This window comes from Stegostoma tigrinum, chromosome 18 (genome assembly GCF_030684315.1).
Source record: "Stegostoma tigrinum isolate sSteTig4 chromosome 18, sSteTig4.hap1, whole genome shotgun sequence".
In the NCBI taxonomy this organism is placed as follows: Eukaryota; Metazoa; Chordata; class Chondrichthyes; order Orectolobiformes; family Stegostomatidae; genus Stegostoma; species Stegostoma tigrinum.
In genome coordinates this window covers 3,162,645-3,190,165 of record NC_081371.1, presented here as the reverse complement: position 1 = coordinate 3,190,165, position 27,521 = coordinate 3,162,645, and the positions used below count along the sequence as shown (strand labels likewise).

The 27,521-nt window shown below is 41.5% G+C and overlaps 1 protein-coding gene across 9 annotated transcripts in view; it reads left to right on the top strand.

The window, feature by feature from the left end:
- Positions 1-27,521, top strand: part of cnot4b (CCR4-NOT transcription complex, subunit 4b) — a 142,418-nt gene that overhangs the window by 104,587 nt on the left and 10,310 nt on the right. For 6 of the 9 annotated variants that reach the window (XM_048549542.2, XM_048549547.2, XM_048549545.2 and 3 more), the window contains one exon: positions 23,199-23,405. The exons of the other annotated variants lie outside the window; for them this stretch is intronic. In XM_048549542.2, coding sequence (XP_048405499.1) covers positions 23,199-23,405 — 207 coding nt within the window. The remainder of the gene's footprint in view (positions 1-23,198; positions 23,406-27,521) is intronic. 9 annotated transcript variants of the gene reach the window in all.

Genomic DNA, 27,521 nt, shown 5'->3' with positions numbered 1-27,521 from the left:
TGAATTAAAGATAATGCAGATGCTGGAGATGTGAAATTGCTGTTTTTATTTTGGTAGAAACTCAACAGGTCTTATAGTATCTGTGGAGAAAGTTAATATTCAAGTCCAATATGACGACTTTGTGCTCCTCTAAAGAACTGCTTAGTTGATTCCTGTTTGGCCATGAAATTGGCAGCTTGTCCCAGTTTTCCTCCCTCTAATTGCTTAATATCAGGATATGGCCCCTCTTATTTCCAGGCCATGACTACAGTAGTGTGACGCAAGGGTCACTTCTCCAGCCTGAGATGTTTACATTCTAACTTCATCACCCTAATAAAAAGACAAGCTGATGTATCAAATTTTCCTGATGGTATTATGCTGTGGAAAGGATACACACTGCAAGTCAATGAAGACCGTCTAAGTGAATGGGTGACAAGATGATAGATGAGAAATGATCTGAGCAATGTGGAGTTATTCACTGGTCAGAAGTCAAAAAAAATCTGTTGCCTTTGTGTCAATAATCCACCTGGTCCCATTTGCCTGCTCATTCACCAGAATCCTGCAAAATTATTTCCGTCTAGTGTCCACTGAATGTCAGTTAGAAATTCTTAGTTGTCTCTGTTTCCTGTGCCACCTTAGGCAGTGCGTTCCAGATCATGGTCATTCCATTGCATTGGAAAAAATTCACACATCCATCTTGTTGACCAGCAACTGAAATTTATGCCTGTGTTCTTGCTAATAATCCAATGTGTCAATTCCATTTTAAAACCTTAAGTTTCAAAAGGATCACCCTCGTTTTCCTAAATTCCAGTGACTTTAGGTTCATCCTTTTTGCATAAGACATCCCAGGAATCAGTTCAGTGAATCGCTCCAGTACAAGTCTTGAATTAAGGATCCCAAACAGTGTGTACTTCAAGTGAGAATTCTCCAGTGCCTTGTACAATTTTCATCATTGTTTTTATGCTCATCCCTTTGCAATAAAGACCAGCATTCTATTTGACTTAGAAATTAGTTTGTCTCATCATATCTTGTGATGTATGCACAAGGACAACCAGTTCTCTCTACTGCATCATTCTGCAGTGTCTTTGTATTTGAATAATATTCAGTCCACTTCAACAAGAAAAGCAATCTCCCGTTTTCCCATATTACATTCAATATGTGCCAAATGTTTCCCACTGTCTTCATTACAGATTCCCTATGCAGACTTTGATCCTCCTTGTAATTTGCTTTCCAACCCATCTTTGACAGATTTGCAGATGGCATAACATATTCACTCCCTTCACCTAAGTAATTAACAGATTGCAAGTAATGTCCCAGCACTGATTGCACAGCTCTCAACTTGTTACAGCTGGCCAACTCAAATGATCCATTTTGCCTGACTTTGTATCCTGTCAACTATATAATTCGCACCGCCGTGCCCCCCCCCCCCCCCCCCCCCCCCCAACAACCTCACCCTCCCTGCCAAGTTATCGTATCAACCTCAACAACATGGGGTCTTACAAATTATTCTTTAACGTCATTGAGGACGTTTTTATTGTGAGGCCAGTAATTAACCTTGCCTCAATACACGTTATGGAGTTTGAAGTAGCCTGCTCACTGGTTCCAAATGTAGAGTTGTAAGAAATAGTCCCAAATACACTCTGCTGATTAATTCTCCAGGCTACTATTGCTAATTTGATTCTTTCACTCTGAAGGTTAAAATCTCCCATGATTATTGCAGAACATTTCTTTTATACCCCCGTTATTTGCACTGTGTTCTATGGTGTAGCTTTTGCCCTATAAATGCTCCGATCATTGGCTTTCCTTAACATGTTTCCATACCCAAATTGATTCTACATCTTGATCCCCTACGCTAAGATTATTTTTCACTCCCCTGTACTGATCTCATTATGGAGAAGCTGTTCTTCCAAAATTGCACACAGCTCTGGGTATTCAGATGTCAGCCACTGTCGCTTTACGACTGTGATGGCCGTGATGTGATCTCAACACAAATAGAAATATCAGTTCACACGTCTTGTTGAGATTAATGTATGCATTCAGATTCTTTCAGTTGTGACTGTCTCAATTTAGCATGAATGCATGACAAGCCGATTTGGGTGAATATCATAGTGTCTGCTTTTTCTTGTCCTGCTGTCTCATATTCAGAAACATCCAAAGTCTGCTCAAATAAAGGTAATTAAGCTTCCTGACTCAACCTAGGGATAGTCCAAAACTCATGTGCATATTGCCGAGCAAACAAGACCATCTTTTATTAATTTTGTTTCAAAGGTAGACTTTCTTCTCATTATTTCCAGGTTGGTGTTCATAGTTTGTCCAAGTCGTCTGCATTTGCTGAGGAGGTTTTGTCTCTTGATCACCATCAGTTTTTCACCTCACTGATCACCACAAAATATCTTGGATGTGCCCCCAGGTCTTATTGCAGTCTAACCAACTGTCATCACCAGACAGGGGATAGGTGTAATGCATATGTAACAAAAACCATATGCGGTGCTGACTGCTGGACTGACCACTGTCTTCTCATTTCAAAGCCAAAATCAAGGATTTATCCAACAGCTGCCTCTCGGGCATCAAAATCTCGCGAGTCTCCAGTCTAATGTATAGCAGTGAAGTAATCATTTTATTTTCCATTGAAAACGGGGACAGTCTATCGCGAAGAGGTTAACCAGGCAACCTTTTGAGATGTTTTACACCACTGTTCCAGAAACCATTAGCACTACCTTTAATAAACATCAAGATTGATTTGTTGAAACCAGTGAGGTAACCCAGAATCAACTGGAAGAGAAACATTTCCTTTACAGAGTTTACCTCAGTGACAAGTAATTACTAGTCAAGCATTATGCCTAACCTAACAATGGTAGTGCTGTTCAGTGCCAACTCTGATTCAAAAAGTAGACCAGCTACGTACAGCCTAATGCAGACCACAAAGACAGGAAAAGATTCCAGAATGGGTAGTGAGTAATTGCTATGGAATGAAAGCTGACTGAGCAATTACTGTTTTGGTGTGACTCATGAAATGTATCAAAAGCCTTGGCGAAGGCACAGAGCAAAATGCCACCAGTGCATGGTATGGAATAGGAAGTTGAAAATTTGGTACAGATGGGGCAACAAGTGTTCCTTTTAGTTTAACTTGGAATAAGCCAAGCGAATTAATGGCATTTCCCTTCGTGTACAAAACAACCTTCAGTTCGAGTTGGTAGCGCAGGTTGTTTGCTGTGTGACAGCTTATAACTGTTCATGGAGCTAGCATAATCACAGGCAACTGTACCTATAACTACTGCCTGCTGTTTGAATCTTGGTCCAAGAGCTGTTAAGGTGGAATCCAAGGTACAGACATTACAGTGCGTCAGTTCTAAGGAAGGGTCACCGGACCCAATATGTTAATTCTGATTTTTTTTTCTTCACGGATCCTGCCAGATCTGAGCTTTTCCAGCAACTTCTGTTTTTGGAAGAAAATAAGAAGTCTAGCTGCACATTTTGACCCAGGAGGCAGCCAAGGTTTTGGGGCTATAAAGTTGTTTAGATTTTGGTTAAAAATAAATTGGGGACAGGAGGATTTGGCTGTAGGGTCATGAAAAATGATCTTGGTTCAGAGGGTATAATTAGCTTGGATACAAGGAAAAATGTGAAGGCAAGCCAGTGCTAAAATAGTTCGAGGATCATGAATGTAGCAGTGGAAGTTTTAGACTTGATGAATATGAGCTACTTGATATTGGTTTAGATGAGAACAAATGGAGGGAGCTTGAGCAAATTGTCTAACCACTGGTACAGCATACCCTCAGATCAGTAAAAGGGATTGTTGATGGTATGCTGTGGATGTTATTATTGAGATATAGATATTGTTCTGGGCAGCCTCAACTAAGGACATCTCTCAGCTGGTGGAATAGGGATTGCAGGTGTGGGGACAGACCTCAATTGTGTGGTCCACGTAGAAAACAATTGCACTAGCAAAAGTAGTAATGAGGTTCTGCTGAGATCTCTAGCTGGAGTCCTGTATAAGTAGCAGAAATTGAAAGCTGTTAGTTCAGGCGGTAGTCTATTGCTTTGTGACAGATGTCTAGTTGCAGGTATAGAGTGAGGTAGACAATTTTTTTTGGAACGTTAGACTTAAACTTGTTCATATCAGTGTTATAGTGATTTAAGTAACTGGTGTAGGTGGGAGTGGGGTGTTGAGTAAGGGTAAATTTGTAAGATCATGAGAGAAGTCAAGCGCTAGGGGAGTGTAGCAATTTAGTTAAAATAAACTGCCAAGAAGGGCTTCAATGTGGTCATGGGGATGTCTAGAAAACTTGACGAATCAGAAATGAGATTGGGTAGGTTGTGACAGATAGCAGCTGAGAAACTTGTAGAATTACCTTGAGTAACCAAGGGCAGAAAACACTGATAGGACTGTTTTAGTGGCCCCTTGAGCTATTATCATCTTGAATTGAATATAAATAGGAAATTGGAGTGGCATGTAAGAGGGTAGTGTGGAAATGTACACCTCAGAAATTGGGCATATCCACTTGAAGGACGATGAGATTTGCAACATTTGTCTGCAACAGTGAGAGTCACCAAATTGGGAACATACTTTGCCAGATCTCTCATGATGTACTGAAGCAGGGCTAATTAATCTTGTATAAGAGAATATTCTGGAGAAGTGTGATCAGGACCTTCATTAAATTCTCATGCTGAGCACGATGCAGTTACATTCAAAATGTAAAGGGAAAAGTATTTTAAGGCAGTTTGGAAAATTAAATCATTGACCATTTAACCATATAAATGTTTAAGAGATATATTTAATTCCAGAATGATCAAATATATACATTTTCTTCGATAAAAACGTCATTTAATAAGCCATGACTAGCAGAAATGTCAGCAGATTAAAAGAATCACAAAACATTCCCAAAAGAGCAGTAAGTAGCACAGTAAATCAAGGTTTAGAATAGGATGAAAGAACAGAAGTATGGAAACAAATTGTTGGAAAAATGCTTGAATCAGTTATTAAGGAAGTAATGGCACATATAGAAAATCAAACTCTAATCAAGCAGTCAACATGCCTTCAGGAAAGGGAAATCATGTCTGATTAATTTATTTGAGCTTGTCAAGGAAGGCTTAACCAGAGAGGATTGAGGGGAATGAGTTGATGCCTCAACAAAAGGTTAAGTCCTAAGATAAGAACCCACAGTGTTGGAGGTAGCATATTGACATGGATAGAGAATTGGCTTACAGGCAAGGAGCTGCAAGTGGGGATAAAGGGTGCACGTGGAAGAAGGAAGTGAATATACAGTAGCCAAGTTTACAGACAGCATATAGGTGGAAAGGCAGGTTGCAAGGGGGATACAAATAGTTCACAAAGCAACAATGATAGGTTACAAAAATGGGCAAAAAGTTGGCAAATGAAGTATAATGCTGGAAAATGTGATGGTGTTCGTTTTGGAAGGGAGAACAAAACAGAATTTTAATGAAGAAATAATGCAGAAAGCTGCCCCAACAGAGGCTTATCAGTACTTGTGCATGAAACACTGAAAGCTAGCACACATGTGTAGCAGATAATCTGGAAGGTTATTGGAATGTTAGAACATAGAACAGTACAGCACAGAACAGGCCCTTCAGCCCACGATGTTGTGCCGACCATTGATCCTCATGTATGCACCCTCAAATTTCTGTGACCATATGCATGTCCAGCAGTCTCTTAAATGACCCCAATGACCTTGCTTCCACAACCGCTGCTGGCAACGCATTCCATGCTCTCTCAACTCTCTGTGTAAAGAACCCGCCTCTGGCATCCCCTGTGTACTTTCCTCCAACCAGCTTAAAACTATGACCCCTCGTGCTAGCCATTTCTGCCCTGGGAAATAGTCTCTGGCTATCAACTCTGTCTATGCCTCTCATTATCTTGTATACCTCAATTAGGTCTCCTCTCCTCCTCCTTTTCTCCAATGAAAAAAGTCCGAGCTGAGTCAACCTCTCTTCATAAGATAAGCCCTCCAGTCCAGGCAGCATCCTGGTAAACCTCCTCTGAACCCTCTCCAAAGCATCCACATCTTTCCTATAATACGGCGACCAGAACTGGACACAGTATTCCAAGCGCGGTCTAACCAAAGTTTTGTGGAGCTGCAACAAGATCTCACGACTCTTAAACTCAATCCCCCTGTTAATGAAAGCCAAAACACCATATGCTTTCTTAACAACCCTGTCCACTTGGGTGGCCATTTTAAGGGATCTATGTATCTACACACCAAGATCCCTCTGTCCCTCCACACTGCCAAGAATCCTATCCTTAATCCTGTCCTCAGCTTTCAAATTCGACCTTCCAAAATGCATCACCTCGCATTTATCCAGGTTGAACTCCATCTGCCACCTCTCAGCCCATCTCTGCATCCTGTCAATGTCCTGCTGCAGACCTACAACAGCCCTCTATACTGTCAACGACACCTCCAACCTTTGTGTCGTCTGCAAACTTGCTGACCCATCCTTCAATCCCCTCATCCAAGTCAGTAATAAAAATTACAAACAGTAGAAGCCCAAGGACAGAGCCCTGTGGAACCCCACTCACCACTGACTTCCAGGCAGAATATTTTCCTTCTACTACCACTCACTGTCTTCTGTTGGCCAGCCAATTCTGTATCCAAGCAGCTAAGTTCCCCTGTATCCCATTACTCCTGACCTTCTGAATGAGCCTACCATGGGGAACCTTATCAAATGCCTTACTGAAGTCCATATACACCACACCACAGCTCGACCCTCATCAACTTTCCTAGTCACATCCTCAAAGAACTCGATAAGGTTTGTGAGGCATGACCTGCCCCCCTCAAAGCCATGTTGACTGCATTTGATCAAGCCATGCTCTTCCAGATGGTCATAAATCCTATCCCTCAGAATCCTTTCTAACACCTTGCAGACGACAGACGTGAGACTTACTGGTCTGTAATTGCCGGGGATTTCCCTATTTCCTTTCTTGAAGAGAGGAATTACATTTGCCTCTCTCCAGTCCTCAGGTAAGACTCCAGTGGAGAGCGAGGATGCAAAGATCCTTGTAAGTGGCAAAGCAATTGCATTTCTCGCTTCCCAAAGCAGCCGAGGACAAATCTGGTCCGGGCTTGGCAACTTGTCAATTTTAATGTTTGACAAAATTTTCATCACATCAGCTTCCTCTATCTCTATCCGTTCCAGCATGCACACCTGCTCTTCAAATGTTTCATTCACTACAAAGTTCATTTCTTTCATAAAGACAGAAGCAAAAAACTCATTTAGGGCTTCCCCTACCTCCTCAGACTCCACACACAAGTTCCCTGTGCTATCCCTGATCGGTCCTACTCTTTCTTTGACCGTTCTCTTATTCCTCACTTAGGGAAAACACAGGCGTTTTACACTTAATTCGTTCTGCCAAGCCTTTCTCGTGCCCCCTCCTGGCTCTCCTCAGACCGTTTTTGAGCTCCTTCCTTGCCTGCGTGTCATCCTCTCTAGCTGAAATTGACCCTAGCTTCCTCCACCTTATGTAAGCTACCTTCTTCCTTTTCACAAGAAGCTCCACTGCTCTCGTCATCCAAGGTTCCTTTATCTTACCCCTTCTTGCCTGTCTCAGAGGGACATATTTACTCATCACTCGCAACAACTGTTCCTTAAACAGTCTTCACATGTCTATAGTGCCCTTACCATGGAACAATTGCTCCCAGTCCATGCTTCCTAACTCATGTCTAATCGCGTCATAGTTTCCTCTTCCCCAATTAAATATCCTCCCATTTTGCCTAATCCCCTCCTTCTCCATAGCTATGTAGAATGTGAGGCAGTTATGGTCACTATCACCAAAATGCTCTCCCACCACAAGATCTGATACCTGCCCCGGCTCATTTCCGAGCACCAAGTCTAGAATGGCCTCTCCCCTCGTTGGCCTGTCAACATGCTGCGTTAGGATACCCTCCTGAACACACCTTACAAAAACAGTTCCATTCAAATCTTCTGCTCGAAGGAGGTTCCAATCAATATTGGGAAAGTTGAAGTCACCCATTACAACAACCCTACTACGTCCACACTTTTCCAAAATCTGTCGACCTATGCTTTCTTCAGTCTCCCTGCTGCTATTGGGGGGGCCTGTAGTAAACCCCTAACGAGGTGACTACTCCCTTGCTGTTCCTAATTTCCACCCACACTGACTCAGTAGGCAGATCTTCCTCAACAATGGAAGCTTCTGTAGCTGTGATACCCTCTCTGATTAGTAGTGCTACACCCCCTCCTCTTCCCCCCCCTACCTATTCTTTTTAAATGTTCTAAACCCTGGAACATCCAGCAACCATTCCTGCCCATGAGAAACCCATATCTCTGTTATGGCCACATCATAGCACCAGGTACTGACCCATGCTCTAAGTTCATCACTTTTATTCCTGATACTCCTTGCGTTAAAGCAAACACACTTTTTAACTGATCCCTTGGTTCCTTCCCAGGAAAATCCTTCCCACTAACTGGTCTACCTCTTGCTACTGCCTCACTTGCATCAACTCTCACCTACTGTATACAGCTCAGGTTCCCACCCCCCTGCCATACTACTTTAAACCCTCTCGAACTACTCGAGCAAACCTTCCACCCAGGACATTGGTCCCCTTCCAGTTCAGATGCAACCTGTTCTTCTTGTACAGGTCCCACTTTCCCCAGAAGGCATCCCAATTATCTACATATCTGAAGCCCTCCCTCCTACACCAGCTGTGTCGCCACATGTTAAGCTGCGCCCGCTCCCTGTTCCTCGCCTCGCTATCTCGTGGCACCGGTAGTAAACCAGAGAACACTACTCTGTTCGTCCTGCTTTGCAGTTTCCATCCTAACTCCCTGAAATCACTTTTTATATCCTCAATCCTATTTCTGGCTATATCATTAGTGCCAATATGTAACACGATTTCTGGCTGTTCGCCCTCCCTTTTTAGAACCTTATACACCCGATCAGAGACGTCCCGGACCCTGGCACCAGGGAGGCAACATACCTTCCGGGAATCCTGATGGCCCTTATTTCAAGGGGGTTGGAGCAGGAAGACTAGAAGGTCTTACTGCAGCTGTACAAGGTGCTGGTGAGACCACATCTGGAGTTAAGAGCAATTTTGGGCCTCTAATTTGAGAAAAGGTATTACATCTTTGGAAGCAATTCGGAGTTCACTAGAATGTCTTAGGAGCAAAACAGGTTAGAACTCAACTCACTGGAGTTTGGAAGAATGAGAGGTAAGCTCATTGAACATCATCTCAGAATAAGGAGGTGCCAATTTAGGGCCAAGATGAGGAATTTCTTTAGGTTTGCATAATTGGAACTGTTTGCCACAAACAATTCTTGATCTCCGTCAAGAAATCCAAGATGCGTAGAAAAGACATGAAGGTGACTGGAGAGGAATGTAAAATTAGCCATGATCCTACTGATTGGCAGAGCAGGCTCAAGTGGCCACATGGCCTACTCCTATTCGTATTGTTCAGGTCTTAGGGTACGCCCATGTATGTAAAAAGGAAATATGTAGTTGAACTAAACTTAGGTCCCTTAGAAGCAGGGTTGAGAAAAGTCTTCTGAGGAATAATGGAAATCAGTGTTGATAATTCATATTTTTATAATAGTGCAGGCCACTCGACATAGCAAGTTGTCAGAGCACTTGAGTTAAAATTTATTTTATAAAACAAAGAACAGACCCTGGATAGCTGAAACAAAAGCTGCTGGAGAAACAGTAGGTCAGGTAGCATCTGGTAGAAAAAGGTTAATATTTCAAGTCCAGTGACCACTTTTTTTGGGCGGGGGGCATGTTAGGTGGGGTTGCAGGGTGCAAAAAAAATAGTGAGGACTGAGTCAAATCAGTGGAGATGGTGCTCTGGGAGAGAGAAAGAGAGGCGAAGCAAACAAAGGGAATGTTTGTGATAAGCTAGGAGGGAGTTAAATGTCGAATGGGTTCTAGCCGGAAGTGTAAATAATTTATAATTTAAATAATTTAAAATTAGGTTGGCTGTGCTGGGACCAACCCATACAGATGGTGGGTCATGAACATGGAAGAAGGTGCTCACGTTAGGAAGATATTAAACTGTTGAATCCTGAGGGCTGTAAGGTGCCTAGGTGGGTATTGAGGTATTTTTTCTCTGGATTTGCATTGAGCTTCGCTAGAACATACAGCAGATCAGAAATGGAAGTGTTGGCATGGCATAGCAACATGACGCAACTAGAAGCCTGAGGTTTTTTTAACAAATGGAACAGAGATGTTCCACTAAGTGACCACCCATCTACGTTTCATCTCCCCAGTGTACAGGGCACCATATTGTGAGAAGCAAATACAGTAGATTCAACTGGGTGAAGTGCAAGTACATCACGACTTCACACTTTACCTGGAGTGTGTGTCTGGAGCACTGGCTGATAAGTAGGGAGGAGGTAATTCAGTAAGTCTTGTATCATGTGCGATTGTAACGGAAGGTGCTGTGGGTTGTGAGGTGGAGGACGGTGGACAAGGGTGTTGCAGCAGGAACTGTCCCTGGGGAAAGCTGACAAAAGAATGTTTCATGGGGGCATCCTGTTGGGAGCGGTGGATTATGATCCCTTGGATGCAGATTCTGTTGGGGTGGAAAGTGAAAACAAGGTTGATGCTATTGTCATAGAAATGAAGGGAAGTGGGTGAAGAAAGAGTAAAGGGCATGTATCAGACATGTCCGAGTGCCCTATCAATAGAAATGGCGGAGAATGCCACTTCTTACAACCGAGCATTATCAGAACAGATCTGCCAGAGAAAGTAGGAGAATGGAATTGGGTCCTTCCAAGAAGCACAGTGTAAGGATGTGTAGTCAAGATCATTTTGGGAGTTGGTTAGTTTCTAATGGATCAGCAGTCCAACCTATCCCCAGAAATAAAAACTGAGACGGGAAGGGAGGTGTCAGGGATGGGCCTTGAAAGTGAGAGCAGTGTGGAAATTGGAAGCGAAGTTAGCTAAGTTTTGCTAGTCAAGAGGGAAGCAGCAACAAACCGATGTCAGTTGTGGGGAGGGACCCAAGTCGGATTACAAGGTGAAATGTTCCACCCACCTGCAAAGAGAGAGCCAGAAGTAGTACCCATATGGGTACTTCTGATCTGGAAAAAGTGAAATGAGTTAAAGGAGAAGTTCATCAAAATGACGATGAGGTCGGCTTGGTGGCAGAGGGTGCTTTTGTGTGGAAATGGTTTGGCCACCTTTCAAGAAAGAAACAGAGAACCCTCCAATCAAGCTGATGTGCAGGTGATTGTGGAGAGGAATTGCACATCCCAGCTAGTGCCAGCAAACTGGAAATTTTGAAACTCGCATAAAGAATTAGTTACGGATTGAAGTTGGAAGGACTGTACAAGGGGAGACAAAATAAAGGTCACGTCAGAAGAAATAAATTCCTTGGGGCAGGAACATGCTGAAACAATGAATCTTAATGGATCTACCCTGGCAGTCCTGTTAATTAACTTTGGGAAGAAAGTGGAAGTGGGCTGTACAGGGTTAGGGGACTATGAGGTGGGAAACTGCAAGACTGAGAACCCCAGGTTAATGTGAAAATATTAGCTGTTGTTTAGTGGGGCCATGGTCTGGTGGGGAAAGAATGTAGGTGACACCTGAGAGCTGGCATTCAGCTTCTGCAAGGTAGAAATCAGTACACCAGACAACCATAACACTCTGTTGTTCTTGCTGGAGGAGGGAAAGGTTCCAGTGGAGCTCTAGGTATGTTAGGCATTGGTACCTATGAGTTGATCTATCTTAGACCATAAGACCTAGGAGTGGAAGTAAGGCCATTCGGCCCATCAAGTCCACTCTGCCATTTAAATCATGGCTGATGGGCATTTCAACTCCACTTCCCTGCACTCTCCCTGTTGCCCTTGATTCCTTGTGAGATCAAGAATTTGCCAATCTCTGCCTTGAAGGCATCCAACGTCCTGGCCTACACTGCACTCCGTGGCAATGAATTCCACAAGCCCACCACTCTCTGGCTGAAGAAATGTCGTCTCATTTCCGTTTTAAATTTACCCCCTCTAATTTTAAGGCTGTGCCCACGGGTCCTAGTCTCTCCGCCTAACGGAAACAACTTCCTAGCGTCCACCCCTTCTAGACCATACGTTATCTTGTAAGTTTCTATTAGATCTCCCCTTAATCTTCCAAACTCTGAGTACAATCCCAGGATCCTTAGCCGTTCATCATACTTTAAACTTACCATTCCAGGGATCATCTGTGTGAATCTCTGCTGGACATGCTCCAGGGCTAGTATGTCCTTCCTGAGGTATGGGGCCCAAAATTGGACACAGTATTCTAAATGGGACCTAATCTTGCTTTCTTTGTTATTTGAAAGGAAGACAGAAATTTTCTTAAAACAAACGAATAGCAGAAAGAAGTAGAACTGAGAGGCAGGAAAACTTTGACATAGAATGAGGTGGACTGATGGAGATTAGAACTTTATGGAACATTTCAAAGGAAAAAAGTATTAATAAGTCCATGGAACCGAAAGCATTTAAATTTTAATCACCTAATAATATACACAGGATTTTTTTAAAGTGGTAACTTCAGAGATATAAGCGTGATTTTAATCTTCCAAAATTCCCCGCTCCTGGAAAGGTATCTGGATTGAAATTCTCCCCTTCACAGCAGTGTTAGATTTGATGTGAGAGGAAGAGAAGATTAGGGATAATACTTGAATTTTCAAGAATTTCTAACTTTCACATTCCCAAGTTAAGAATTATGTGATTGCATTCAGATAAATCCAAAAAAATTCTGCCCTGCAAAGTACTTCGAGACTCTCTCAGGATAAGAGGTGAGCTGTTTTGAACTGAGATAACAAACTTATTGCCTGTGCCCTGTGATTTTTTGGGGTTCTTGACCATCAAGAAATGAAGGTCCTTTGTCAATATGTTCATGACTGAGTCCCAGAAATAGATTGTTGAGAATGGAGGAATTTGAAGATGGGGCAAGAAAGTTGAATTGATTTAGAAGTAAAGCTAAAATTTTTGAATGTTAAATGGGGCACAGTTGGGTGTGCATACAACACTTATATTATTTAAGTGAAGTAACAAGGGCACAGATTGAGTCATGGGGAGAGTCTGACCATTTTGTTTGGAGATTCTGCACCTTTGCTTTGAAATTTCTGTACCTCTTGCTGAGTACAGCCTTATTTCAGTACCCCCAAATACTTATCATTGGTGATCACTAGACCAGTTTAAATGTTTGACTTTCCCTTAATGTGTCAGCAGTAGCACACAGTATTTCTGCTCATAGATTCACAATCAAATGAGATGCATACCCATGAATGACATAATTGAATGATGTAGAAGGTAGTGCAGATTGCTGAAATCAGAAATTGAGCTCCCAACCATCTCTTCAGACATGGCAGCATCTATGAAGAGGAGTCATATTGAACTCAAAACATTAACTCTGTGTCTGTCTCCACAGATGCTCCCAGGCCACTTAAATTTCTCCAGTGCTTTATGCTGTGGAATTAATACTGTGATACATTATCTCCTATGAGTTCACTTTCTTTTGAATTTGAGGAAGAGCTGCCAAGTTGCGAGGGTATGTGAGGGCGATGTATGCCCAGGGTACACTATTTGGTGATCTGGGGTGGGGGGAGGCTGCTAGCTGTGTAGAGTTGCACTTCGGACGCTGGGAATGAAGACAAGAGCAGGGTAACACATGTTTATTATCGTCATCGTTACATGAGGTGCCCAGCCTTGGTTCTTCCTCTCTGTGCCCAACGTGTCATGTTGCTGGGCTATATGCTCGTGTGCTGGCAGTCAAAAAGTCTGGTCAAGGAGAGCACCACTGCAGGTTATTTGATTGGTCGACATAGAAAATGACTGCTGTGAGCTTGAACAGGTTGCTTCAGTTTGAGTGCCTTTTTACTTCACAATTATAGTCAAATTTCTGTTAAAGTCAAAGCCTTGAGTACGAGCATGAGATACTGAAACTCCTAATTTACTGTTACGTTCTCTCAAAATTGTGCACACGTGCTCCCCCATTTCCAAGTTGCCTTGTAGTTATCTTCTGGGAAGCAATCCTATGCACAGTTCACAAATAGGCTTGTCAAAAATAAATAGAACTGGGTGGAAGAGAGTGTGGTTATGAATTATATCCCCCCCAACTCTAACTCTGCAATTCTGCAGATCACATGTCGTTCAAACAATTGCTGGTATGACCTCAAAGCAGACTGAGCTTCATTTCTCTATCTCTAGGTTGAAAATCCCTTTGCATATTGGAATTTGAAAAGATTACCCTCTTGTTTGCCCTAGTGGCCTTTACCTTGCACTCAGAATGGGCTGTGATAGAACTGGATGTTTTCATCTTGCACAACTATTTACTTGATTGTGAACAAATTTAACATCTGTCTGTCATATTGATCCTATCTACATTATTAATCCCAAGTCTCCATGAAGATTGTCCATTTTTCAGCCCTTTCACTGTTCATTGTGCTTTGTTTTCAGCCAATGTTACACCTTTAGTGACATCCTGTCATGGAAAAATGTTGTAAATTCCTTTTCTGACAAAGCAGAGTGCTGAGAAACCCACTGGTTACTCTTCTAAAGGCACAGCATTTTTCGCTTATCACACTTCCCTGTTTGCTGTTACGAAGATATTTCTGTGTTCAATTATTCTATCAGCTTTAAACTTGATTCCTGGCTCTTACAAAGAGTTTTGACCAATACCTTGAAAATTGAACTAACTGTAATATAAATGTAAAATGCTCGACACAGGTCACGCATTAGCTGCAGAGGGCGAAACTGTTAATGTGTTATGTTTTTCATCTTTTAATCAGATAGTGGAGATGAGCATTTTTTTAAGCAAGTGCTGAACCAATGAAAAAGTGCAAACTCTGAAGCACTGGAGGGCAAGTGTTATACGTGACCAGAAGAGTTATAATGGGACAAGTTTAGAAACAGGCTGGGCACAGTGTCCGATTCCAAACAAAGGAACAGTGGGCCATAAGACATAGGAACAGAAGTAGGCATTTGAGCCATCATTCCATGATTAAGCCTGATCTGATGATCCTCAACTCCACTTTGCCACATTAACCTCCTAATCCTTGCTTCTGTTAGGAATTAAAAATATGATTGTCTCTGTTATGAATAGATTACCAAACTAGCCTCCACAGCCCTCAGTGGTGAAGAATTCCACAGGTGCACAAAATACTGAGAGTAGAAATCCCTTCTAATCTCTCTTAAATGGTGACTGCTTACGATGAATCCTTTCTTGTGCCATGTGGTCTGAGGCACTCAAGGGGAAATGACTTCTCAGGATATGATTAGTCAAAAGGCTGTACATTTTAAGAAAGATTTCAGAAATGTGTGACTTCAGAGCCATGGATGCTGAAGGCATGGCTCAGAAAGTGAAATGAATGATGTGTGAAAGGCTCCACTTAGCAATGGATAATGGGGTGCAGTTTATATTTTGTATTTCCTTAAAGGTTTCAGGTTGTGTCCCATGTTCTTCCAGGGTGATTTTCTCATTTTTAAGCATTGTCTGTGGTTCTACTAATTTCTCTTACATTCCTCAGGAACATTAATTTGCAGTTCCTGTTCTGCCAGTTTACTGTTTTGTTTTTCTCAACCCTAGGTTACGTTGCAATGTCCTAGAGAGAATGTCAAGTCACGACTTTGCATGTAGTCAGACTAATAATTAGTCACCCTGACAGACTTGCATCCACCAGTAATTCATTTATGTTAGCTAGTTGAGTGATCTCTGTAGACACCACACAACTTTGACCTGATTCATTTGAACCATGGAAAACAAAACCTTCCAACTCGAGATTGGTATCCTATCAAAGACTTCTGCTGTAAGGTCCAAATGAAGTGTTCCTATGCTCAATCCATGCAGAATGCAAAGGCATTCATGCCACAACTAGCATTTTTCAGATAGAAATGTTTTCATGGTAACGAATGGTTAAGATGCATTGGGAATTGGATCTGATAGAGATTTGCAACTTCCCTGGCACTATTGCTAAGGTTGGCTAACAGACTGCCAACTTTTGAAATGGAGTAACTTGGGCTTTTGTATTGATGCGATTCTTGTGCTCTGGTCGTTAGGCCTAATTTGTACCGTATTACCAGCATAATTTGGCATAGCTGATAAGAGCTGAAGACCAGCCAACAATTTGACAACAAGACTTTTTTTTGTTAAAATGCCCTTGGTTTTTAACAGGTAATAGTTGGTGCGATAACTTGAGTTTATTGGGAATTAAAAGTTCTCTAGGTTAGAAACCTGAATATGTTGACGGGAGATCTTTCACTCATTTGTGTGAATCATCATTACCTGTTTTGATTAGACAAGACTGAGTGGAATAACTCAAGACCATACTCCCATTTTGAAGATCTTATAATGCAAATTAGATTCCCAGTACTCAACTGTTGAAAAAGCATTTTAACTCAAAACCTGTAAGACTGCAGCTCATCTTTGACCTTCACATCTAATTGATCTCAGAACCACTGAAAGCCAAGTCATGTTGTTCAATAATTCAGCAGGTAGGTTTGATTGACACTTAGACACTTAAGCCAATTAACTAAATGGTAGCAAAACTATTCACCTGCCTGTTGTGCTTCCTACCAAATCTTTGTCTAACCCTCGAATATTCAGTTTCTTCATTGCTGAAAGCACTGGTCAGAATGAAGACTCTGAGCACTTAATAGCCATGATTTAAAGAGTTGCAAGTGTCTACAGCTGTCTGGTTGATTTAGTTATTTCGAATAGTTCAGGATAGGGGTCTTTATCCTGCTTTCAGTTTGGGGTATATTTTTAAAGCTGTGAGGACAAGTCTAAAGCTGAAGGAAGCGAGAGACCAGTGAAATGAGATTGCAGTTGGAATAAAATGTTATTTGCCAGAAAGGATTGAAAAGCAGTAATTTGTTTTTAAGACACAAGAGCCTCAGCAAGAATTGCATATGCTGGAGTCAGAGATAACACAGTACGGAGCTGGAGGAACACAGGCAGCATCAGAGAAGCAGGAAAGTTGATTTTTCAGGTTGTGGGGGCCTTCTTCAGAAATGAGGAAGGGAGCTGGGAGATTTTTTTTTTAAATTTGAGGGATTTGCATGTACTCCACAACCAAGAATATTTGCCCTGGAGGTTCACCATTAGTTAGGAAGGTACATGGTTCATGGATCTTTGTTGTGAGGAAATGATAATGCAAGAATATGACAATTGTCTCATGCTGCAGCTACGCTTAGAGTTCTGTGTGCAGTGTTGGCCTCCATGTCTCAGGAAAAGGTATACTTGTACTGGAGACATAATAGGGAAGGTTCACTAGATTCGATCAGTGATGAGAGGCTCCCTATTCCAAACTCTGTAAAGGGCCAAATTAATGAGGTGACCTTATTGAACGTTGAAGATTCTGAAGGGGTTTCATAAAATAAATGCTGACATTGATTTCCCCTGGCCATTGAGTCTAAACATGGAGGTACAGTCTCGAGATTTGGAGTTGAGATGTTGCGTCTTTTCACTCAAATGTTTGCAAAGAATTTGGAATTATTGACCCTCGAAGGTTGTCCGTTGTTGAATATTCAAGGCTGAAAATGATACTGATTTGGTGCCTTGAGCAATTGAGGCAGGTTGAGAGCAGGGAAACAAATGGAGTTGAGACTCCAGATCAGCCATGATGTTATTGCATAGCGGAGTAGGTATGAGGCATTGTATGGTGAACATCTGTTTTGCATGTTCACATTACTGCAAACGTTTATTTCAGCAGCCCCAGCCACGTCCTCAGTCGCAATATGAACAAAATATCAAAGATACTGGAGTTGTTCACTCCTGTTTACTTTGACTAGTTTGTTTAACCACCTGTCATATTTCAAGGCAGCAAAAATTAGAGGCCCTACTGAATGCAGATAAGCGCTTTTTTCCAGAGTCATCTCGCTTCAGGGCTTGGGCTTTGTTTTCCCAAATACACATTCAAAAGTAACTGAAGATTTGAATATTCGGATATAGTTTCTCTTGGTTGTGTGATACTGATGTTACAGTTTCATATTATATGTGCAGATGGTGGAATGCTTATCGGCTCCCGACCTCTCCTCTGCCTCCCCCCTTCCCTTTTCCAACAAACAGCATTCAGTTATTCCATTATATCACCTCATTACAGGAAAAATGTGGAGGCGTTGGAAAATTTGCGGAGGAGATTTACCAGCATGGTGCCTGGAATGGAGGGAAGGCCTTACGAGGAAAGGTTGAGAGAGCTGGGGCTTTTCTCTCTAGAATGATGAAGAATGAGAGGTGACTTGTTGGAGGTATACAGAATAATCAGAGGTATAGATGGAGTAGACAACCAGAGACGACTTCCTAAGGTGGAGGTAGCTATTATGAGGGGACATAGTTGTAAAGTGAGTGGAGGTAGATACAGGGGAGATACCAGAGGTAGGTTCTTTACTCAGGGAGTGGTCAGGGCATTGAATGCATTGCTGGAGAGGGTAGTGGAGTCGTTCTCAGTAGGGGCATTTAAGTGGCTATAGATAAGTATATGGAATGATAGTATAATGTAGGGGTGGAGGTTAGGTAGACCTTCGGTTTAGGGTAAACGTTCAGCACAATATCATGGGCTGAAAGGCCTGTACTGTTCTGTGTTCCATTATATTTTTAGTTGGATTGCATAACATCAAGGGAACTGTTAATTCAAAGTTATACAGAGATACTTCAGATTCCTGACTCTGAATTTCCTCTTATCGCATGGTTGAATTATCCGAAACATCTAGGCTACTTGGTTGTTTCTGTCAGAATGTATTGAAGCCATGTATAGGACATGTGTTCACCTTGTCTGAAGTTTCAGAACAAGCCCAAGTGTTAGTGGAGAGGAAATTCCCAAGTACCGCCTTCCTCAAACAATGGCAAGGCTGTCAGTGTGGTCTCTGTGGAGTTCGATATTTAATTTGGTCTTTGCAGTTGTCATACTTATTTACTTGACTGCATATTGATGTGGGCATGTGTAGTGAAATTGTAATAAATCTTCTCAGACTTTAATGCTTCAAAAAAAATATTGATTTTAAATAGAAATTCTAGTCTAACCAGACAACTGCTGTCAGCAGTACAATAATGAGCCTATTTCATGTACATCCATCCTGATTTTCTTTTTAACTGGCTTTAGTGGGAATACTTGAACTTTATTTTAAAGGTGCTGTTTTAAATAGGTGATTTTTGAAAACTATCCTTGCTGATCAAAATACATACTACTACTAGCCAACTACAGACATCTCTTCAATTCTTGCACTGTCTTCCACGGTTTAGAAATCACTCTGTTCTAATCTTGAGCTCACTGTGAAGTATGAATAACTCCGAGGTCCCACAAGGTGTCAACCATCTGCTCAAGACAGTCAATGTGACACATACATAGCAGCCCGCCTCCACTGCCTGGTATCTTGCTGAGTTATACAGAAGGAGATTCAGTTACCAGCCTGAGTCATGTTAGCTGATCTTGGCCAGCAAATCAGATTATTAAAACAATTGGTCTTGCTGTCCTCCGCAAAGGTTTTAAAACACAAACTGCTCTCATTCTTGGCCCTCTGTGTTAATTGATTGCAGCTGCAACTTGGTTCTTGTGAAGGTAGACTAAAGATCAGGTCAGCTGTGAAAATCTATAGGCAAACAACCTGCCCACCCTTCATGTGGACTGTATGTGATTAATAGCGATTTGGGTTTGTTAGCATCTGAGACATTTACCTGAGGCGCAAGTCACATTTGAGTAAAGATGGGAGACATACACAGTAGAACCTAGTCAGGCAGAGGATGCTGGGAGAAAGTCTTGCCACAGTTGGTTAAAATGGAAGAAAAGGCGGGTGTTACTTATGTAATTTTTTATCTGTAAATACTGTCCTCCCTCTTCAACTTACCACAACCTTAACCTTAACAAAGCAATCCTCTCACTTCTCTTACTGCCACATGCACTTTTCTAGCAACTTTGAAACTCCAACCCCTTCTTCCTTCTAACTGCCACAACTCATTCTTCAAATTTTTAACCACAGTCAGTGTCACTCACCTAGCATCCTTTCCTCACTGATCAACATGGCACTGACTTCCCCAACACGCTCCAAACTAACGGGCCTCCCCTCTGCATGTGCTATCAACCACATATTCCAATAGTCCTATTTAGTTCTTCATTCCAGACTTCCTTAACTGTATTATTGGTAACTGAATGTTTGTCTCAGCCATGCTCTGAGGTTTCTCAGAATTGCTTGATTTATTTTCTCTCTCTCATCAGTCATCAGCTTCCCTTTTCATTGGGTGAGCAGAATTGGCAGCCAATGACAAGCTGAGATTAATTCTGATACCACTGTCTGTTGTTTGGTGTGATAAGTGGCAGTGCCAGTATTTCTGCTGTGATGTGATATACAGGGGCATTGCATATTTGCAATATAAAAATAATTGCTTAGATGTACAGAGCTTGTTTTGAGAAAAGAGGCTGTCAAAGCTTTTGCTTTGCATACATCAGGACAAAGACAATGCCAAATTTTCAAGTAGAGCAATGCTTTATGCTACATGAAGGAAAGGTTTTGTTGGCTAGTTGGCTCAAGTGTTGCTCAGGAAAATGGCCCAGGAATTGTTTTGTTCAATTCAAAAGAGATGCAGCACCCAGACTTTTTCTTTTTCCTGCAGTGGGTCTGTGTAAGTGAGCCGTATTGCAAGCCTGATTAATCTTAAATTGTTTGTTTAATAATTCTACCTGTTGTGAAAATCTGTTTTTTCATGTGATTCACCAGTCTTCAGGATGTGCAGCCTGACCTCGTCCCAAAATAGACCTTTTTATATTTCCTGAGCCAAATAGGGACATGGTAGACTATAGCTCCCTGGTGCATTCTCCATTATGAGTCCACTGATGAGTTGACTTGCCAACCAATGAGCAGCTTTTTTGGCAATTGCATTTATTGCTCTCTTTAATTTGGTGTTCTCGAGTCTGTCATCGTGACTGCATGATGAAAATCTTAATGGCATGTCTTCTTCCTTTCCTGCAGGATAAAAGTAGCTTGAAAGAGAATTCCTTTAGCATGTTAACAAGACCAGGCAGTACTCTATACAATTTAGTCAGAAGGAACATAGAACATAGAACAATACAGCACAGAACAGGCCCTTTGGCCCTCGACCTGTGAACTAATCTAAGCCCATTCCACTATACTATCCCATCATTATCCAAATACTTATCCAAGGACTATTTAAATGCCGCAAATGTGGCAGCTTTGAACAAGCTGCCTTTTGCTGCTAGGAAGGGAGCCTTTGTATTCTTGACCAAACCAGTTATGCCCATTATAGCCCAAGTTGCATCTGCATTAACTTACGGTCTGTATACAAATGTGAGCATGTGCAGGCAATTATTTTGAGGTGATTGGCTGACCTGTGGCATATCAATTCTTGAGAGCTCCTCAAATGGGGTTGTAAATGTCAGGTGCAGCATTTTTCAAGCACAGCTGTTGAAAACCTTCTCAGTTCAACTTTCTTTGATTTGTGTTCAATTTGCTATTTGACAAGGTTTAAATAAAGCACTCTTGACCAGTACATCATCTGCGTTCTTAGAAATAAATTATGTTCTCTGACTTCAGTTATTTCTTCTGACTGTTATTCTAGATGATAAACATACTTGTGGTTGTTGTAGCCAAGCAATGTGTTCATTAATTACTTAAGTACTTAGGTCTCACCCAAATCATATCAGAACCTGCAGTTTGTGACTGAATTAATAACTTTTAATCTGTTTTATGGCATCTACAGGATTTGAATTTGACCTTTCTGAAGCCACTGTGCCATCGCCTTTGATCAAAAGCTCCCCTCCTAACTATTAACGATTTTCAATAAAATAAGCTAGTTAGAAAGCAAGGCTCAAGCTACTAAGGCTAAAAGTGACTGCATAAATATTGAGGTAAATGTGCATATATTGATTAACTAATGCAAAGGAAGGATTGCAAAATGAAGACAGTTTAACTGAAAGGTCAAACTCTGAGGCAGTGTTATTATTCAAGGGATATATTTACTCAATTTAATTCAATTAATTTCCCATAAGGCATTGAAGAACAGCACCAGCTGACCTATACCTACCCTCCCAATCAACCCGTTTGGTGCTGATCTGTGGGAGGAAGTGTATAGGGTGGATGAGCTGTAGATATTTCTAACCAACCTATTCAAACATGTTATACCATACTTCTGTAGCAGGTTATACCTGATCCTGGGACTCCTGATGTAGAGGTAGTGACATTACAACTACAACACAAGAACTCCCATGTGGATGAGCAATACAAATAATGAAATTATCAGCAATTGTTAATTTGATGTAACTGAACTATCATGAAATTGAAATAATGGTGGTGTGTTGACACACTGATCCCAATGTGTACATAATTTGAACAGATTAAAATTAGATTATTTTGTAGGATTTCCAAAGCTGTGCCCCTGTTTGACAGGCGGACAGAAAGGAGTGACTAGAGATAATGTCATTCGATGGACAGGACTTTCTGTTCACAATCAGGCCTTGTGGTAAAGATTTTTCTTTCAATACTCACTCTGAATTTATTTTCCTTACTTTCTATCCCTTCTTTGAACATCAAGAAATTGTTGGATGGAGCTGTGATTTGCTTTTTCCAAACATGGTGACATTGCCAAATTAATAGAATGAATCTTGGCGTTGGATGTTTAATTGGTTTCAATGAATATTGTAAAGAAAATGCATGTTACAACCTGCAGAGCCCAAAGTTTATACAGGAAACCACTTGACTTCCTAATTGCCTCAAATGTGTTTTTTTGCATTTGCTTCTGGCTTTGTCATGTCAGTGGCCTGCAGATATGTTGATTTAAGTAAACAAAGGCTTAGAATTCAGGGAGGATCTTTATTGTTGTTATTAGATAGGTCTGTGACCAAGGGGTTTTTGGAAGTGAGAATTCACACTGGGCTAGAGCAATTTTCATGTAACCAAGACTAGAAACAGGCTGCAGGGAATGTGAATGTGTTGCAGTGGAAGGGATAGAAATGGGATCCAGGGATTATGCAACAACCTATGGAGACTGAGTGCGCAGAATATGGTGAGCCTAATGAAATGGAGAATTGACAAACAATTGATCTCTAGTGCAAAACTGAAACAGTGAGCATGGCAATGGCACATATGAGAACCTTAGTATTAATAATGGGAATGCCACCTTTTAATGTGAGCAAATCAAATGAATGTGGACTAGTGAGTACAAGACCCCTTAAGTGGCATGGAGTCAAGACCAGTACAAGTCCAAAAATAATCTGGCAATGCCCAGTTAATTTTTGCTTTTCCTTTTATTTTATTTTATTTTTTTCAGACAGCAGCAGTAATGTGGCAAGTTTAAATGTGAAAGAGTGGCAGGATGGTCTACGGGCACTGTTACCAAATATTAACATCAATTTTGGGGGACTACCAAATGCTGCTTCCTGCTCTTCAGTGAACCATGCAGCACCAACCTCATCCAACAGCACCAGCCTGAACTGGGAGAGTGGGAGTGGCTGGATGGACCCAGCAATTATAACAGGTGAGGCCAACAGATCATCTCCATTCAGCTCACTCCTTTTACCCCTGTGCAGACCCAGTCTGGATCCACTGGTTCAAACTTGAACTATAACCAAATATAAAGAAGCCATACTGACGGGCAGAATGATCACAGATTTTGATGTTCAGCTTTGAAATTGGAATCTGTAGCCATCATTTTTGGGTGTTGCTGGGATCAGATGAGTAATGCTGCAGAAAGTGTAGCTTCTACTCCTGTTACCTTTATCCTCAGTCATCTTTGTGATTTCCTGGTGTTAGAAAGTGTCCTGTCAGTGAACCAGGTTCAAACCAGTCCTGACTGAATCCCCATGTGTTTAGGGTCGTTTTGACTGAGCAATTTGTAGTGCATGAAGCATTGAATCAGTTGTTCAGTTCACTGTTGGGTTTCTGGTCATTGTTTACAGTGAAGTGTCATAACTTTATGAAGTAATCTGCAAGAGGTTTAGAGACTTCTGTTCCAACCTTTCTGCTCCGGCAGGAGGGGATATTTGAGCTGATGTGAAAGGCCGGCTGGGTTCAGGTCTGCCACTCATTGGAATAGTCTTGGCTTCATTTGGAGGTATTGGGTCACTATTCCATGAAATGCTCATAATGTCCTTTCCCCCCCCCCCCCCCCCCCCCCCCATACTCTCTTGCTTCCTGTGCTATCACTGACTTTCCACTTACTCAAACTGGAACTGAGTTGAGAATGGAGGGACTAAAGCTGAACTACAGTAGCCTTCAGAAATTCTGTAACGGGCACCTTGTACAATTGAAGGAAACTTGCTCGGCTGCTTTAAATGTAACCATACAGAAACTGTCTTGGGTTCAGTCAAATTTGGTTAAGAAGCATTACTGTCCTTTATAGAAAGCAACTTCCTTCTGACAAGTATTGAGGCTCAAGGATAGACCAAAGCTAAAGCTTGCTGAAGATGTATACTCACTAAACTTTGACATCAGCCATGGCTATTGCTGGTACATAAAAGGTTTATTGAATTATTGTTTCAAATTCCACCCTGGAAACTTGAACATATCCTAGGCTAACACAGTGTACTATTGAGGAAGTGTTGCACTGTTCTGCCCAACCTTCCAGAGTAAGTTAACCAGAACCCTGTCAAGCCTTTTAAGTTGATGAGGTCTCATTGCTGCATGGTTTAGAAGTATTTGCAGTATTTAGCTCTCCAGTCTCATTAAAGCTGTAAGCTTATCATTGTATCAGTGCTGTCTGTGAAACTTGGGTACAAATTGTTTGGATTTCCACAGTACAAGAATTACCATGTTTGCAAAGTGCTTTTGGACATTGTGTGAGGTGCTAACTTTCTTAAAATCCTTTTGTACGTAAATGGCTCTGTTTAATGTGCATTATGTAATCGTCTAGTTTACCTTGGCTGCCCCATTCTCTGATTGCAAGGCCTGAAAAATGTACCAATTAGGTGTGGGAAGACTTTTCCAACATTAATAAGCTGGCTTTATTAAAGATGGCCATCATGATCCATCTGTAGTTATGCTCCTGACATACAGCAGTGCTGAAGAGTTGACCTTTACTTTCAATATCAAAGGGAGTTGTTAGAAAATACTCTCTTTCAAATATTCTAATTCATGTTGCAAGGCCTCCCCTCCAGCAATTACTGCAAAGATTTTTGCTAGCAATTCAAATTTGGTATACTCGAGCCTTTTGATTTGCCTTCTTGAGTCTGCATCTGCAGTAGAGCCAAACAGAAGACAATATCAACATGCAAACTGCATCTTGGCTGTAAATTTATGAATACAGCTTAGCCTGAACTATTTACAGCAGAACATTGAATGGAAGTACGGACGAGTAGAGATTTTTCAGCTTCTTACCACCTGGTGTTGCAATTGGTCGCATGCAGTTTTCGAGTCACTGGTTCATCCAGCTGGCTATTGTTTTGTTTCAGTCTGGGATTGGCAGCACGGCTGAACAGGTAACAGTCTGACCCCAAACTGACGAAATGATTTCTCGGAACCTCTGTTCGGGAGTGGTCAACCTTTGGGTGGTGACTCCTCAGTGTGTCTGTCTCCTCCTCCCTTGCCAGATATGTGGCTGTGTTTCTTTCGGCTTTTTTAAAATCTCTTGTTTTGCGTCTCTATCCATTTTTCATTGTTTAACAATCGTATTGCCAAATTTGTACAAAATCAATGACGGCAATGCAGCCATTCTTGACTAATGCTGGAAGTACTCAGCATGTCACGCAACATGTATCAAGAGAGAAGTGGAATTAATGTTTCAGATTAGTTACCTCACTCATTTTGGATCCATTTTAGAAATGGGGTCTTTTAACGGTAACTAACTGCACACTTGTCTGAATGCTTCTTTGTCAGAACATGTCTTTGCTCGTCATCCTCAAAATAGCTGACACAGCGTGGGTCAGTTTTAACCACTGCACTAATTATAGTAGAAAATGTTTTTCAGGTGTAGACCAGGCAGATTACAGATATAGAGGGCCCTGCTTGACATTACTTTTTGTTTTAATATCCTTCATTCTTTTTGTTTTGCATCATTTGTTTTTAAATTATTGCATCATTTGTGCATTGTCTGTATCTGTCGCAATATCTAATCAGCATCTAGTCCTGTCCTGCCCTACCTCCATGCCAGACGTGGGTGTGGGCAAAGTGTTTTACCTTCCTCTAGGGCTTGCTTCCTGACCTCCCCTTTGGCCCTTGCCTCCTCATCAGACCATATTGTTCCTTCTGGGACTCATTCTCTTATCTTAGTTCTTGGCTTTTAGTCCAGCATCTGCAGTTCTTTAGTTTTAGTAATTCTTCGTTTTCAGGTCTAGTTTTCCCTTCAGTATTGGCTCTGCCCCTTGGTCCTTGCTTCCCTCCAGAACTTGAGTGGAGATTCCGAGATCTGCACTGGTGCCACTAGATGGAGTCTGGGCAATGTAATGTTACAGAAATTTAGATTTTGTTTATTTTGAATTTGTTTTATCTTGCCAATTAGTTCATTCACCAGTGTGGGCATTTACAATATTTTAGGTACAGACAGTGCTGTAATTCAGCTTAGTGGGTTCATGTGTACATTTTAACTTATTCTAAGGATTGTTGTATGGAACCTAACTCGAGTGTTAACACCGATTCCTGTGGGAATCAATGCTTCACTTAAAGTCTTTCCACTTAGTCACAGCCTTCAGCCCAGCTTCAAGTGACAACACTCTGTGGATAAGACACAACTACCTCAATTCAATACAAAACTTTTTTAATGAAGTTTAGAATTCAGTCGCTGATGAGGTACCAATGTTTTCATGCAGCTTCTATTATTTTAAACCCAGCAGTTGTGCAAAACTTCTGCATTCATCAATTGCCACAGTTGCTCGTGATTCATAGCATGAGGTTTTCCAGATCCATCCATCTAGAACACTTTCCATTCATGACCGGCTTCACGGTCCTGCCGCCACTACTCCCTGTGCTCCCCAGACGCCTTATTCCTTGGCATTCTATCCATACTGGCCCACTGTGTGAATGGAGCTAATGGCTGTTGGCTGTTCTGATGCTATTCTGACCAATCAAACCCATCACAATAGCTGCTCTCTGTGTATTACTGATATTTCAGTAATGATGTTTGGAACTTTCAACTGCTACACACCATTTTGGTAGATAATAAATTAAGTAGGGAAGTCAAGCCCATGCAACAAGGAAGAACCATTTGCCCTCTGCTGTTCATCTTAGTTTTGTCAACAACTATACAAAAGGGTCATATTCACGTGCGTAGGTCATGCAACTGAGTATTGAGATTATTGTATTGTCAAGTGTTTGACTTACTATCATTTCCTAATCTCATCACCTCCCTCCAAGCAGCTCAATCTGTGTAGCAGCCAAGATACTAAACAGTAACTTCTCAAATTTATATATTCTTCACTCATTCTATTCAGTTTTGATGAGTTTTATGTGGGTTCTCTTCTGGTTATTGATTATATGGCAGGGTCAGGCAAACTAGCTAGTTTCTGTCTTTAGTCAGTTCTGAATTAATTCCACCCAAACTAGGGTATTGTACTGGACTTCATGTAGTTTGCAAAATAATCCCCTACAGTGAAGCATATTTAGGAAGAGCAAAGTTTGGGCAAATTTGGAATGGTGGTTATGCCTCTCGAGTAAAATAGCC